Here is a 17,072-nt window from a genome sequence, read left to right as displayed (position 1 = left end):
CATGTCAACATGAGGTCCGCATCTGTGTCTAGGAGCACACAAATTACTGGTAGCCAAACAATCACCCAAATCCCTGCTGAAAAATATGCCTGAACAAAAGCAGGTTAAAAAACACCCACAAGTCATTAGGTCTATCGAAGAATAATTGTTTCCCTATGTCTTTAAAGGCACATTCTCTAGCTCACTAAACTTCTTCAGTTAAAAACACAAGCTGCTACACAGGGCTGGCTCTGTTCAGGCCTGCAGGCCATCCTGGTCCAGCTTTGGCACGGCTACTCACTTTGCATCTGATTTCTTCTGTACCCAGCAAGTTAATGAGGACTTCAAGGCCACCTACATCCCGGATGGCCAGTTGGCACGTCTCCTGCTCTAAATTAAACTCCATCATGCAGCATAGAGCATCCACAGTGGCCGTCTGATTGCCGTTCTGAAATAATAATGCCAGGCATGAATGAATGAAAAGGGCAATCAGAATAAGGAAGAGAAAGTGTTAAAGAGAGAGAGAACAAGAAAATTAAACATTAAAGAAACATTTACAGACAGGAGTAAGGAGGACGTGGACCTGTCTTCCTTCTTCCATCTTTTATGACAGCACTTGTGCTGAGGCTGTTTGTTCTGTTTCCCCACAGTGTTTAGCTGTGTGGTGGTACACACTGATGGAAAGGCTATTTGTTAACTTTTTTGTTGGCCTCTGATTGATAAAACAATTAGACAATGACCTAAGATGAAAAACAACACCGCTAGCATTGCAACACTGATACGAATGGTGAAGTAGCGTTTTAAAAAAGAAACTCTGTTTTGACAGTTGCTATATACACATATGTGTATGACATTTCATACTTGTGTCTTAAGAATCAGAAACTCGGTAACTACAGCACTATTGAGTCAACAAGTAGTTTAAGGAAAAAAATCTGTTTCCTTGATCTAAGCGGTCAAGTTCTCCTACACACGAGAAAGGAAATTGTACAGATTAATCTTCATTGGCTCTCAATTATGATATATGATATGAAAAAACTAATAAACAAAAAATATAGATATTTAAACTTGACAATATGAGGACAAACCCTTGCATTTGCCAAAGTGTCCAAATACATGTTGCAGAGTCTCGTCACGTTGCACAGATCCACATAATGTCGCTGCTTGTAGGTGCAGATCGACAGCATTATGTCACTGGACATAAAAATATTTGGGTCATAGTGATATTCAAAGTGCTGTTCACGTGGCATTAAGTGCTATTTTTTTCTCTATTTCATATCTAGTTGCTTAACAAGCTTTGTTGACATTCAACTGTTTTGATTGTGAAAGGGAAAATCAGTTGTGGGCTGGAAACAGAAGTTCATAGGTGGGAAACACAACAGCAATGCAGTAATACTAGACGTACTACATGGCTTTGATATGCAACCCTGAAAAGTCCAGTCAAAAATCTCCTGGCAAGTGAACAATCGAAACTTTTCCCTTTTTTTTTTTTTTGGGATCCTTTAAATGCACCACAGATAGAGTTGTAGTTGGGAGGATTCACAGTCACTTCTAATTCTCTTGGAATTTTATTACCTGTGCATTTCAGACTTCAGGACCATCCCAAATATGCACATGTAAAAAGTTCTGCTATTATCTGTTCAAATACATAGAATATCAGCTATCAATATGACGGAGGGTGGTGGAATAATAGGTTTCCCGCAGCTGTAGGAGGGGCCGACTCATCAGTGTAGGCCGATACCACAAACTCCAGTGGTGTTTGATCATATCTCTCCCAAAGAGCAGTGCTCCGACACACTGGGATAATGGGCACATGTGTTCTCCATATCACCATGCTAACCTAAATGTGAACCATTTGCCCATTAACAGCAGTGAATCTACTGCTTCCTTTGTCTGTTCCACTCTCACTCTTCAAAGGATTCAGAGGGCTCGCTCCATACCTTGTAAAAACAACTCGAGAAAAAAAAATGTTTAGAAGCGATAGCTGCGAGAACAGAAAAAGGATCATATGCTTCTATTTCTGTGAGCTTTGGTCTTGATGTATTGAAGACATTCTTTAAAACACTGACAACATCTGACAATCTTTTATGGTGGAGGATCTTTGACTCCTTGAACATGATAAGGGCAGATGCTCATTGTGGAACCAATTTAACCACTCATCCACCTCAGTCCAGGAGTTTCTACATGTAGTCTAATATGTCTGCACGGTTTGTATGGGAATGTATTACCTTGTCGTAGCCACTGTACTAGGATGTCTTGGCTCAGTGGGTCAATTATCTACATACAATAACAAAATGCAGTTGATTTATAGACATCAAGAGTAGGTTACGGGGAAAATTTGTAGAGCAGTAATGTGTTTCATATAGGTCCTTTAAAATCCCTCTGAAAATCTTACTAATGACAGGTTCTGCTTCATAAACCTGAATGAGGTTCCACTGGTTCTATTGAAGAAATTTGCTACCAGCAGGATCCAGCAAAAACAATAGTTATGACTGATGTCCTTATAAATTACATCCAAAGGACAGAAATACCTTTAAACGATGGCTCATGTCACTGAGGGAGAAGAGAAGGAGATGGGATTTGTGAAAAATTAAAAAACTTGGTGAATATAGTCCTATGCCAGTGTATCAGTCAAAATTTTTTTTTTAAAAATTCCTTAATAACTGTGGATAGTGCAAACTACAATAGCTATTGCGGACACCTGCATGTGAAAAAAATCCCATGAGGAGAGTTTATATTGGCATAAATGTGGAATTCATACCAGACTAAAGGTGGATAATAATCATTAATCAGCAACTCAACACTGATCCCTCTAGAGAAGGATTAAGGTGGTTGTATAAATGATGTATCTCCTTAACTGAATAATTATGGAAATAAAAACATATTTATAAGAGACAAAGCAACACAAAGGATCAAATATCATTAACGGGGTTAACTTGACAGCAGCCACTGCAAGATACTTTACACATCTAGGTGTTTTCCTTAACTACAGGATAAACAATGAAATAGCTGAAGGCTTCACTGAGCTCTAGTTTTTATTTAAGTCTTGTTCCTCTGGAGCATCACAATATATTCTGAAATCTCAGAATGGTTCTCAGTATGTCCTTCTTCAGCCTCTCCAGGATTGAATCCCACAGCTAACCATGCAAAAGCAGGGATGCGTTCAATAGGATTACCACTGATACTCTATTGACCCAAAGACCCTTCTTTAATGGCTTAGTGGTGCGCGTGCTGTGTGTGTGTGTGTGCATGTGTGTGTGTGCGTGCGTGCGTGTGTGGTGTGTGTGTGTGTGTGTGGGGGTATTGAGTGCTGGTAGGGATGCACATGCACATGTTGAGTATACGTGTCCACGTGCACATATGTGTGTCCTCAATGCTGGACTGGTGACAGGTGGATGGGGGCCACTGCCTGGGTTTCACAGACCTTGGTGTAAGAAAGAAGTGCCCGTTCTTGGCAGAGGTCGAATGCTGGAGGATGCATGAGGTTTCCTTCTCTGCTGTCTCTGGAGCAGACTCAGAGGGAAGGGTTGTAATAAAAAGAGCAAACCTAACTGCTCTATTATGGGTAATGGAAAGGGAAAGAATGAATCATTAGTGGTACATTCTAACTTCATATTTGACATAGGATCTTCGATGAAATAAAACTCATTCTCTTGAGTGGCCCTGCTATCTCAAAATCAGAACAGTACTTCCTAAGCAAAAAAGGCAGGTCTTTGAAATGCTGCTTAAATCATAAGAAAGGAATTTTGCAACTGCTCTTGTGAAAATACATTCTTCAGATTAAACACCTTGTAAATGCATTACAAGGGTTTACTATTTTAAGGATTTAATTGAGCATTGTGTCTGTTAAAGTAGTATCACTGATACTTAACCACTTACAATATAATTAGCTACACGTTCACCTCTGATGAGGAAATTAGTTCAAACTGGCTCCTATGCACTGGAGGCAGAATAACTTTTAGTATAGCAATTAAGGAGAATGGTTCTCAGGAGAGAAGACTTGAGGCTGCAGTACAACAACTGCCCAGCAGAGGGAGAGCAACCTTTCTAAGGACTGAACAAATGATGCCTGTCAGCGGCTAGCCAACCCACCCTGCTAATCTACTCTGACACCTTGTTTGTACCAACTGCTTATAGACATGCACACACCACAACGAAATCTCCTGAGAAAAACTGCTCTCAACACTAATCTTGAAAAAAGTTTTTTGATGAATATTTTTGTAGTGACGATGAAAAAGCAACGGCTGGTACAAATGGAGATCTAGCCTAAAGAAATATTGCCATTTTAATCTTTTAACTCATAGAATGTATCAGCCATTATGAAATGGATTAAAAAGAAAAGAGTCTTATAGCTGGGATGATACCTGCCATCAAAAGCAGCAGCCTCGATGATAGAGAATACAGCGGCCCGGCTTGTCAAGTTTTAAATCACATTCATTTAACTTAATAAACAAGTTGCCTTAACTGTCACATGAGGACGTTTGATCATGGTTTATGAAACTACCCTATGGTACATGTTCGTTAGAGAGCATGTGGTAGAAAAACTACACTTTTAACATGTTTGTATAGATTATATTACAGTGACTGAACACCCAAGGGCATAGTTTGAATTATATAAACACTACACAAACACATATGCACACACACACACATGCTCATACTGGGTAGCAGGGAACCCATATAGTCATGTCATAGGTACAGGCCTTAAAACACATTAACGCCCCAGGAAAATATGCTTACATAAATATCATTAAAACACAAAACAGAGCATCAATGTGTTGCTTTATGAAGGCCTTAATCTTCTGACAGTACAAATGCCTGTCTATGCAGTGTTATGGGAAGAAAAAAAAAAGGGACTCCTAAAATAAAACAGATATTTAACTTGGCTCATGATAAGTTTAAGCTTCTGATGGTAATGATATTATAAAATGAATACTGGGCAAGCCCCATAAATAACTGTGCTGTATGGTTTCCAGACAGATAGGAGGCTGGAACATGTTGGTTACTGCTGTGCTGCATCGTGCTGAGCCACACACCCACACACACACATATACGTACGCACGCACGCACACACACACGCACGCACGCACACACACACACACACACACACACACAAAACTCTAGAGCTCATGGCACACTCTCACCAAATAGCACAAAAAATATACGAAACAAAAGGGGTTTCTTTATGTAAAATTGCCTTTTTCATATCACTAACATATTCTCTTTGCTTTTTGGACAGGAATAGCAACCTGCTTTTAGAGTGGCGATTTCCTTATATTACAGCATATCCTACTTAACTGTGCTAAAAATACCTTCCTCGAACTGACGCTTGGAGCATTTTTTTTATTTACATTTTATTTGGTTACGTGTGTATAGTCTCATTACACCCAAAGTTTCAAAACCCAATTCATAAATGTTTTAGTAATATCTAATAATAATACATAAATTCTTTACATAGTGTAAAATTAATCTTTTTTCCATGTTGAGATGACAGGAACTGTTAATTTTCTCACTTCAAATCAAAAACACATGTGCTGCAGCTACAGCGTTTCAGTTTTTTTATTATAATTAAATATGGAACGACAAGTTTGCAATGCATGGCTAAGTTGAATCTAAGGGTGAACGTTGTGGGTTTCTTTCCTTTTACCTAAATGTTTTTTTTTCCATTTAGCTATAATCGGATAGGTAGCCACTGAGATGTAGGGATCTCTGAAGTCAACTGGTCGGTCAGAAAAGACATTCCTAGTCAATCTGGGTCATCGCCATTCCTGTCCTCTTCTCCGTTCTTCTCATATTTTGACACATTAATATTCACCATATGCCGTGTCAGACCTATCAGAGGCACGCTTCATTTATGCTTCTGCGGTGTGGGCAAACAGAGTGTACAGCTGCTGCTGTCAGACAGCTCTTTCCCCTGTACCTTGGCTCACATATGCAACCGACCGGGCCTGTGTCACAAACCAGGAATCCACTAGCAAGGCCAACTGCCATCCTACTATGAAGCCTAACCTTAAATAGGACCTACGTATGGAGTATTTCATTAGCTGTCACTTTTTTGACAGTTGGTAACATGACATAATGCTATTGAGGTGTTGTGTTATAACTATTTTCAAAGCTATTATGCACAATTATACAATGACTATTAGTTCTTGATTCTCTGCAATACAAAGGGATGACTAAATCTAATCTTAGAGTGGACTGTAAACGAGAAGCACTGAGGCAGAGGCAAAAAATGCCTTTGAAGTTGGAAAATTGACTCAGGTCAGCATCAAAATTCCTGTATGGATCACAGGAAAAGAGCATGGATTTTACTGTTTCCTGTCAGTTGTGGACTGCCTTCGCCTGCAGTTGTACACGCTTTCTTCAAAGCACTGTTTCGGGATGAATTCTAGTACAGGCTGTGTGCAGTATCATGCAGCGGGGGGCTTTAGTGTACCTTGACATACTTGACCAGTTTCTGGATCTGCCAGTACTCAGCCGGCAGGTCTGTGTTACTCTCTGGCCGTCGTTCATGCTGGTCCTCGTCCTCCTCACTCTCAGATGAACTCTCACTGAAATCCACTATCGGCATGTCTCTTGCTGAGGTCTTACTGAACACAAGAGGACAGAACAGCCCACAGAGCAGAAGGACAACAGATAAGAATCTGCAAAAAGTGAAGAACTAGACAATACATAAACAGATAAAGAGAGGAAAAGTAATACATCATGACATTTTATATTCATCATGATGAATATAAAAACGCTATTTGTTAGTGCCTCAGATCCAAGTCATCTCTTCCTGTGTTTTAAAAGGAAAAACAGCTTGGTCATCCTACGCAAGGACTCCCGCTAAAGCTCCTCACTGAAATCCAAGTGTCAAGTTAGGCTTTCCTTAGAATCCAAGCAGCAGAGATTTAAAGATTAAACTACAGTAATGGGAGGACTGGAGTCGTCATCATAGGCAGAGCAGAGCCGAAACCATACGAGCAACCAGAAATGCAGATGGCTTTTTCAAGTCACTCAGGCCATTCGGATAAATGTATCATGAAAACTACGCACTGCGGAGCAATGAAATTTGGTACACATTCAAACGGAGCCACAGGGAAACCGTTCCCATGTACAGACAGATAGCATTTCCAGGGGAGCCCATTATCGGGGGAAGCCAGCCGATATGAATGAGCATTTTCCAGGCAGTGATGTGATACTGTAAACACTGAACAAGGCCTTCATTAAGCAGTAAGGCCCACACACACACACACACACACACACACACACACACACACACACACACACACACACACACACACACACACACACACACACACACACACACACACACACACATAAACAAACACTGCCCTGTATGCATTCACTCCTGTGAATGAGTGCTCCCAAAGGTCCCCTTGTGTATGTGTACCAAGGTAGAACTGATGAGCAGCAGAAAATGTTATCAGAGAACAGGGGCTAGAATCAGTCCAGTACGTTTACTAGAAAAGTGGCCTGCATACACTTGGCAGACACAAGGATTAGACCAGCTGAGGAACTTCAGATGCCAGAGGCTGGTGACAGGGAAGTGCAGAACAATCCATATATTTGCTCCCAGTCTGTACAGCAGCATTGAGGCATTGTATGTTAAATTTCTTCAGCAAATATCAGTGCTTATGAACAAAACATTCGCACAATTATATATTTAATTTAATCCCGTCTAAATTATTTCATGTGCACCTAAAGAGATAGCCATTATGAGGTCTGCCAAAAGAGAGCTCATTCACAGGACTTACATTTTCTGGGAGGACTGGTGCCCTGGTTGAGAGGACCCAGAGAAATCAGCTTTCTTCTTGTGATCAGATCTCAGAATCTTCTCCCGTTTCTCAGTAGGCTTCTCTTTTCGAAAGCCATCGCTGGGTTTCTTTTCCCCTGATTTACTGTAATGATATAAAATAAGAGTCATTATGCCTGTTTCTATTTTGAAAGTTGTTATTTTTCTAACATAATCATTATTTAATAATGCTGAGATGAGAGTTCCGCAGGCTTTTTTCTCTCCCAATTTAGATACTTTCATCCTGAGCCAGTCGCTCCTCAAATGGGGACAGTTATCACAAGGTACAGCTGCAACAGCTCAGCCCCTGCTAGATCTATTTATCAATCAAATAACATATGTGATAGATCATTTTAGCATTTTTCTCAAGACCTCTCAAAAGTATTCTCTCTGTAATTGGGCAGAGAGGTTTCCACGCAGTCAACGCATCCATTAACTTAGACCGTTGTATAATCAGGAATATTTGCGCTTGCCCTAAAATTTATAAACCATATAACCATCTCTTTATAATGTGTGACTGCTGGCATGCATAGCAGACGCACTGAGCACATGTGCATAACGCTTGACTCCAGCATCAACCCAGTCTAAAGCTCATCTCTTGATCTAGTGAGAGCCCCTCCATGCACAGTACGTGGTAGCCTCGCAATATTTGAAGACACATCTTACGAGTGGAATTATCACATACTCATAGGGAGACAGGAGACCGAGGTTCTTCCATTTCAGAGATGGTTCTAATTTCTTTTTGCTGCCTGGCTTGTTCGCTGTGTGCTGTTGTCTCGCCCTCTCATGCACATTCTTTTCCTGATGCTCGTAAGACCTCTGGGGTTGGCCTTGTTCCTCCCCATCAACCGATTCCACATGTTGGATCTTTTGTGTTGATGGAAGTTCTTCTTGAACTGCAAAATCCTGTTGGTGGGGAGGGAAAAAAGAAGGTTGAAGAGTGGGGGAAAAAGACCTCTCTCAATTTGCACCAAAATGCCTGCCGTGAGATATACAATAAATTTGAGTCGTAAAATTATATGGACTTGGGTCGATAAAACAGTTCTTCCTCTAACTGATCGTTCCATTAACAAACTATTAAGTCCGATTGTGATTCATTTCGAGTTATAAAGCATATTTTCCACCCGACAGCTGACGTGCAGCTTCTTTCCTGAGACACATCACGCACTGATCTCTGAGAGGGGGTGCTGGCGGCCGCAAGCCCTTGTAGAGCCTTATAAAAAAAATGGTCAGGGTTCTCAAACAGTGTCAGTGACTGTTCATATAAAAAACAGCCTTCGTCAACAATCACCATGCCTGGATAACGATTTAGGCCTAATTGAGCCATGGGAATAAAATTACATGTTCCCAGTGTTTTCCCCAGAAGAGGTCCCCTTCCATTAATTGGCTGAACAATATCAAAAAGTTTATTGTTTCTTTATATTCCTCGACCTAAAACCTCGCAGTTTGGCACAGGCACTGTTACTCACCAATGACTTTTTGAGTTTTGAAGGTCTTTGCCTAACTTTACAACCTTCATAAGAATGCCAACAAGACACATATGAATGGTTTGCAGGCAGGAAAGGTTTTAATCACAGACACCTGCTATGCAGAAAATAGCCGCTCAGACTGTCACTGGTTGCTGGGAGCTCATGTTTTTCGTACCTTTTTTAAAAGCAAGGGGGAAAAAAAGAATTAAGATGTATGTCTTTGAGCAGTTTTCACACACTTGCCTGGACTTGCCAAGCATGCCCAGTCACTTTTCCAAAGACTTGTTTTTCATAAAACATAAAGTGACCAGCAATTGGAAACATACAGGCCAATTTACTCCACCTCAGCAACACAGTCTGATTTTATTAAGGTATCCAACCTCCCATAATTCTGTTATACACAGAATGAACAAAGTCCATGTACTTTAGAAGGAACCAATCCAAATAGTATGGCAGGCCACAATAAAGGGCTCTATTTCAGGTGCCTCACTGCATCAGAGCACACTAGAAACCAGTAGACAAGTGCCATGTTAAGCAGGACTGACGTTTGCAGCCTTGCACGTTTCAAGTAACAAATATCTCACAGCAGCTGACACTCAATCATTAGCACCTGACTCATTTCTTTCATTTGTCTTGTTTTTTTCCCAAGCTTGCATGAATCCTAAAACTCCAAATACCTACATGTGTTTGGCTAGACATGTATCTAATTACATGATCAACAATGATGGAAAATCAGCAAGGCAGCAAACCTGCAGCCATAAGTCATAAAGTATCTGCCGGCGGTGAGACTTAAATAGTTCTCTAGTGAGTGATTAGGATGGAGAAGCGGGCTACATTAACTTCAGTATCTCAGAAACAAGAAATCCTCCAACCAACAGAGTAACTTTGCTTTGCAGTGACATGCACATACACAGCATGTCCAAATGTTTTAGTCGCACCGTAACTTAGACTTGAATGCACAGCTCAGTACAGTCTATTGAGTCCTTTTCCTCCCTGTGTTGCAGCCCTCTTCTCTTCTCTTCTGGCGGCCTCTGTTTATTTAATTGAAGCCGTCTAAACTAATTGTTAAAAAGGCCTGCTTCCATGCACTGGAAATGAATAGATGTATTTGGAGATTAGGTGCTGTTATCTTTGGCTATCACATTGCCAATCCTGGGCTTTTTGCACTGCAATCAGAGAGCTCAGCTGGGGTGTCACGAGATTCTGTTTCTGACTGACAGACAACTGTTATTCATTGCTCAAATTAAAATTGCAATGGATCCTTTCCTCAAGAGTGTCTATAATCATTTAATGTCTGTACATTTCATTATTTAAAATACAGAATGCCTTTTACACCATAATTTGCTCAGTTACAAGAAACCACTTAAATCAGTTAAAAAAAATAAACATTAAAATCTGTCAAGTTAAACCCAGCATAAAAATGACAAGTTCAAGGTGGGTTAGTGAAAAACATATTGAGAAAAGGTAATGCAAGCAAATGACTAAATTGCAGAACACAGAGAGTCAAGAGCTTCAAGTTCCTCGGTGTCCACATTACCGAGGACCTCACCTGGGATGAACGCACCAGCCATGTGGTGAAAAAAGCACAGCAACACCACTTTCACCTCAGGCGACTGAAGAAGTTCGGCATGGGGCTCACGATTCTACGGGCCTTCTACAGAGGCGCAACTGAGAGTGTCCTGACTGGATGCATCACCGCCTGGCATGGGAACTGTACTGCCCACAACCGCAAAACACTGCAGAGGGTTGTGCAGACAGCCCAGGACACCAGTGGATGTGAGTTTCCCTCCATCCAGGACATATATAACGTATGTTGTGTCAGCAAAGCCCGTAGGATTATCAAAGACCCCAGGCACCCCCAACTTTGGACTGTTCCAGCTGCTACCATCAGGCAAGCGGTACCACAGCCTCAAAGCCTGGACCAGTAGGCTCCAAAACAGCTTTTTCCACCAAGCAACCAGGCTTTTGAACAAAGAACATTAAAGACACTACTAAGCCTGTTGCCGGACTGATGGTACTGACCTATGGTTTTCAGTGGCTTATCAGTTTACACACACACGCACACACACACACAGACGTAGCTTGGCATACACAAACACAAATATGCAAACAACTACACACACATATGCACATTTATTAAGGCAGAGCCTGCATACACACACAGTACCTTACATACACCACACACCATTTGTTATCAGTATTGCTTTTTGTTTTGTTGTTATCTTATTGCTATTGTTGCTGCAGCGCTGAGGAGCTGAAACACAAGAATTTTACTCTCTTGTACTTGTATAATGAGACGTAACAAATAAAGGATTTTGAATCTTGAATCTTCACTACAGATGCACTGTGCTAAGTCAGACACAGCTTGGTACACTATAAAAGAGTAGAAAAGACAAGACCTTGACATGAATTGTGTTTCAGAAAACTCATTCACATCACTTTTTTGTTGTTGCTGTCTTTAGACGGGTCAGCTCATGGCATCCCTCTTCACACAGGACTCATAAAACATAAAAGCCACAATGACCTTTTCTTACACAGCTCGGGCTGGCACTACTCATTGGCTTATTAAAGCCTTAAGCTGCACCATTGCTTAAAATGGCCCAGTGTGGCATCCTGAGATCCATCACCAACTGATCAACCACAATTTGACAGGGAACCTTTGCACAGTGGTATATGGGACTAGTATAAAGTTGTTTTAAAATGGTTGAATGGTAATAGGTGTAAAAGGCAAGTTACAGCAGTAAATGTCCCAGTAACATGCCGGCATTTAATATAAAGCACATGGAAAATCTCTTAAGCCAATTAAAATAGTGAAAGCATTTTCATTTGATAAAAATATTTCTATTGTATTGAGCTTTTGTCCTGAAGCCTTAAACAATGAAGAAAAGGTCAGGAAAGCCATTAGGGAAAAACGCATATCTATTTCAACCCTATCTACAAATCCTATTAATTTGATAGATATACTGTACTTTTGAATCTTTTCTTTGACAGCAAAGTTGATAAAGGATATGTTTCTCAATCCTACTAACATTTTGATTGGCTAAGAACAAATTCATAAGGATCCACAGAAGTATGCAAGAAGGAAGAATAGAAATGATCATAGTTGCATGCAGAAAAGAATGCCCTTTCACTCATAACAGCCAGTAGCCTGGATGGGTCCCGGCATCTGATGAGCCTGTGATGATGCCACATTTTCCAACAAACATCAGAGCAAGTGAGAAAAAAAAACATGTTCATATTTTGAAATGATTTACAGATTTTTCGAGTGCAGCTGGTAACAATTATTGAGGCGATTTGTTATGTCACCAAATCACTTAAGCAGGAAATAGCACTACTGAATGAATCATGCACATTTCAGTGTCTGCACATGAATGTGTGTGTGTGTGTGTGTTTGTGTGTGTGTGTGCATGTGTGTGCATGTGTGTGCGTGCGTGTGTGTGAGTAATTGGGCTGTTTTTACATTTCGCTAACTCAGGGACAGATTTGGAACATGAAGGAGGACGCATCAGAAAGTTTTCGGCACAGTAACAATCAGACACTAGCTCACTGGTGAGGAGCAGCACAAACACTGATTTCACAATCCTAACTCCCACCACACATACAACACGCAATGCAACACACACACACACACACATGCAAACACAAACACAGACTAAAGCACACAGTATAAATAATGTGTGTACTGCTGATATTAACTGCATCTGCTTAAAATCTGGTGTACCTGTTTGTTTATGCTCTCTGCAAAATGTGGAGACCGACTCTTCAGAAGTGTTACCACATCTTTGTACACTTCACTTGTTTGCTCATATGCCTTCTCCTCTCCTTCCTGTTTTATACCCTGTGAGAACAAAGTTGAAAACAACTTCATTAATACTACAACCACAATTGTGATCTCGCCCACATGTAAGTTTAAATATAGAGTCAGCAAGCTCAGAGTATCAACTAAAAAGTCTAAAAAAAATAGGAACGTTAATCCATCTAAACCACTGTATTTTGTTTAGGACACTCCTCATTTGTGAGGTTTAGTTTATTGACATGTTAACCATATTTTAGTGTGTAGATTTTTTACTTTAGTTGAACCACTTCCAGGTGAAAAAATGCAGATAGGAAATATAGGGTTTCTCAGCAAAGTCATTCAAAGTGTGAAAAGGTGCTGTGGTGTGCAAACTGTTGATTTAGAATTAATTGCACACATATTCAGAGAAATTCACAACATTTGGCAGGTGTCTGGAATATCGCTATACAGCAGTAAACTTGGAAAACTGTCTGCTTTTCAGTTACATTTACCAAATGTTTTTGGAAATTCTCTTCATCATTAGGAGAAGTCTGATAAAGGGGCATTGTATTGTTAATTAGGTACCACATATATGTTGCCTGTAGTGGTTTCTAAAGACCACATTATTTCATACAGAAGCTTATGACTTTAATAGAAGTTGATGATCATGTTTATGCATTAATTGACTGAAAAATCTTTTGATTGAGCAATTAATCTTTGATGAACTTACCACAGTGCAGCCAGAAGATTGTTTTTTGAAGTGTGCACTGAATTAATTATTTTATTATGGTATTTGCCAATGATGCACGTGTAGTTGTATGGTAATTCGATGGAGCAAGCTACGATTAAATCATGTCAAAAGTAATTTGGGACTCTAAATCCTCTTCTCGTACAGAAGAAGGAATCAAGATGAATGTCACTGGTGTTATTCGTGTAACCTACAATGTTATCTCATCCTTACCCCATTTAGGAAGACTCCAGCTGTGCTGCAGGTGACGTAGAGTGTCTCAGTGTCACAGGGCTCAATCACAAGGTAACAAATCTCACCATGCACCTGCCTCCACGGAGGTGTGTGACAACCATTGGAAAACTCATAATCTATGTACAGAAAGATAAAGGAACCTGACACATATGCGTGACAAATATGCACTACTGCTTGAAATCAGGTCATATTTTGATTTTCCCCACAGGCATCAGGAGATGGAGGGAAATATAAAATTCCATGGGTTCAAAGAGTGCAGCATCACAAAGGAAGAAATCATAGCAAGTGTCTGGACTGCCAAGGAGACTGACAGATCACCCTGCATAGCACAGGTCCGAGATATGGGCCCAGGCCCTAGGGCCATGATTTCACTCCTTGTATAAATCATCTGCTAAAAACAAGGCCACATTGTGACACTATGATATCTTGTGGCTTCCTGGTATCACAGGTTTGGAGAGTAGTTGCCTAGATGGTTTCAATTTATCTTTAGCATAAGAGGACACATTTTTCAAAGGCTGCATTTATCACTTGATGCTTACGGGGCAATTCCTGTTATGACACTACAAATCTGCTGCCCTGAGACAAGTAAATAAATTAGCTAATGTCTCAGTATACTGAAATCTGACAGAATTAATGACTTCCATGTTTTTGAGAGGGTGGAATTTAGACTTTTTAATACTGTGGAATATCTAGTTTTAACCCTAATAGCAATTGGTTTCTCTCAACCCAGTGAAATGTGGAGATAATTCAAACCTGATGTGTATCGAACCGACTTCAACACACTCTTTTCCCCTTTGTTGCAGAAGCATTTCAACAGCTCTATTTCATTCTTCACCGCTGCAGGGTTGAGTCTGACTTCTCTGTTGTGAAAATGTTGAAAATTAAACAAAACAAGCATACAATTTATCTTGTTATGTTATGCTTGTGGCTTTTAACCGGCTGCATTTCTAATCAGAATACAAGCGTGTAAAATGAGTGGCATAAAAAGTAAGATGATTGATTGAACACAGAAATAGGAATAATTAAGAAGGGCACCCACAGGGATATCTTCATGAGGGAGCTGCTGAGGAGCTGGATGTCTAGGTGTTGGAGCAAGAAGAACAGCTTGGCCTTGACCTCAGAGTCCTTGGCCTGTTGCCCTCCTGTCACATCATCCACCAGACGCAGCACAGAGCTGTCCACTTTCTTCAGGGCAGTAGCAAAGCTTGGACCCAGTATCTTTACTATGGGGTCTCTATTCTCTAAATAGTCAATTGAATTTAATCAACATTTTAGTTTTTCCAAAATCAACATTTTAGTTTTTCCAACAGTTCACATCAAACATCTGCTCTTTTTTAGGATACTCATGATATTTAGAGCACAGGCTCAGGTGCAGAATTTATTCACTTTTGTGCCAAAGGACAGGCCCAATGAATGTTTTTTTTTTCAATTTATCATACATTTTACTTACTTTTGCAATTCATCATACTTTTTTTTAATCATACTCTTTTTATAAAACATTCTTTGGGGCTACGTTTTACTGTCTTCAGTTCTTCTTTCTGACAAGTACCTATCACTATATCTGGTTTTGGCAATGATCCTTCAGTAAATATCTCTGTACAAAATTACAAACATAATATGACGACAGAATAATCGGATGGAAGCGGTGGATGAAAGGGAGGACAAACAAATTGAGTCTGTGGGTTATGGAAGTATGCTGACGGCTGGATTACTAAGGATGCAAATGGGATTCAGATTTCATCCTGTGGTTGCCATGCTTACCTTCCAGACAAGCTCGAACCTCTTTCAGCCTCTTATCGTTTGCCAGCTGAACCAGTTTAGAAAGTTGACTAAAGCTTTGCACGGATATGGTTGGAGGGAAGAGCTGCAACAAGGGGTGTTCTTCACTGTCTTTTTCCTCAGATTGTACAGTTGGGCCACTGGTGAGGAGAGAAATGTCATTATATCACTATTATAAAAATATTTGCTATCACTCACAATCAATGAGCCATTATCATTTTTGCCAAACGATATTTGAAACAGGCTTTATTTTATGTCCTTTGGAGAGTCTGTAATAGCATTTTCCACATGTTGACAGCACAGTTACAGGATAAAAAGCTAACCACCATCAGGAAGCAGCAGAACAGATCATTGTAATGAAATAGTCTGGAATGTTTTCATGTTTTACAATAAATCAATTATGCATGTTGACATGAATTTAGTTGAAATATATAGATTTGAGTATCTGTGTGACAACATATCTTACAGAAGACACATAATACTTAAACCACTGGGCAATCAAGCTGTCTGCTTCATGATTTGACCAACCTGATGTCATAGCCTGTTTTGAAATCAGAAGGCACCAAGGTGGTGCTCCACTGCAGTGGCTCCTTGAACACATACTTGGCCTCCTGCGGATGTCTGGAGCTGAATTGTTCTACAAAGTGGAGGATGTCTTTCAACAAGGACTCATTGAGTGGTGTGATCTCTAGTTTGCCATTACCAGCGCTGAGTGTGGTCCACTGAGCTGCCCTCGTCAACGACGCCCCCATGACACCGGCTGCAACTTTTTAAAACTTGAAAAGTGAGTGAGAACAGCACTACAATCTGCTTATTACTGCATCACTATTGCCTGACCAGTCGTTTGGCAGCAGAAGCTTACACGCAACCCCAACTAAAAGACGTGTCTTTCCATTAATTGTGGAACACAGGGAGGAAGAAGAAAAGCATTGGTCGAGCAGGAAGGGTCTTCAAAGTTACGGTAAATTTACAGTGCATAAAAGTGCAAACAAGAGCAGGAATATATTTTCTCACACGTTTCATTTCACAATATCGCTTGAATAGCAAACAAACCAAACTGGCTAACGCAGGTCATCAGAGCTGATATGGTGAACATAGCTCAGGTTAGCTTAACTATGGTTAAGCCTTGACATCAGTTAGGAACCTCAGCGGTTCTTTTTGGCTTAGGTTATATGAACAGAGGTTATATGAACAGAACATACAGCATTCAACATTTTATTTTTTTGGCAAGATGTGAGCTTTAATACAAACTTACCTTGTAGGGCAGTTGGATTTTTATTAAAACATATACGT

At 40.3% G+C, this 17,072-nt stretch overlaps 1 protein-coding gene across 2 annotated transcripts in view; it reads right to left on the bottom strand.

Moving 5' to 3' along the window:
* Window positions 1-16,531, bottom strand: part of odad2 (outer dynein arm docking complex subunit 2) — a 39,804-nt gene extending 23,273 nt beyond the window's left edge. Inside the window, exons 1-10 of one of the 2 annotated variants that reach the window (XM_056299792.1) lie at window positions 16,308-16,531; window positions 15,762-15,919; window positions 15,040-15,241; window positions 14,754-14,860; window positions 13,980-14,116; window positions 12,965-13,081; window positions 8,441-8,680; window positions 8,272-8,315; window positions 6,413-6,566; window positions 281-427 (exon numbers count right to left, since the gene is read on the bottom strand). In XM_056299792.1, the coding sequence (XP_056155767.1) occupies window positions 281-427; window positions 6,413-6,566; window positions 8,272-8,315; window positions 8,441-8,680; window positions 12,965-13,081; window positions 13,980-14,116; window positions 14,754-14,860; window positions 15,040-15,241; window positions 15,762-15,919; window positions 16,308-16,531 (1,530 nt within the window). Of the gene's footprint in view, window positions 1-280; window positions 428-6,412; window positions 6,567-7,736; window positions 7,857-8,271; window positions 8,316-8,440; window positions 8,681-12,964; window positions 13,082-13,979; window positions 14,117-14,753; window positions 14,861-15,039; window positions 15,242-15,761; window positions 15,920-16,307 lie in introns of both variants that reach the window. The other variant, XM_056299790.1, reaches the window with a different exon arrangement.
* Between the last annotated feature and the right edge of the window lie 541 nt (window positions 16,532-17,072).

The sequence above is a fragment of the Lampris incognitus genome, chromosome 19 (genome assembly GCF_029633865.1).
Source record: "Lampris incognitus isolate fLamInc1 chromosome 19, fLamInc1.hap2, whole genome shotgun sequence".
Taxonomy (NCBI): domain Eukaryota; kingdom Metazoa; phylum Chordata; class Actinopteri; order Lampriformes; family Lampridae; genus Lampris; species Lampris incognitus.
The sequence above is the reverse complement of the archived record's forward strand: the minus strand, read 5'-3'. Positions and strand labels throughout refer to the sequence as shown.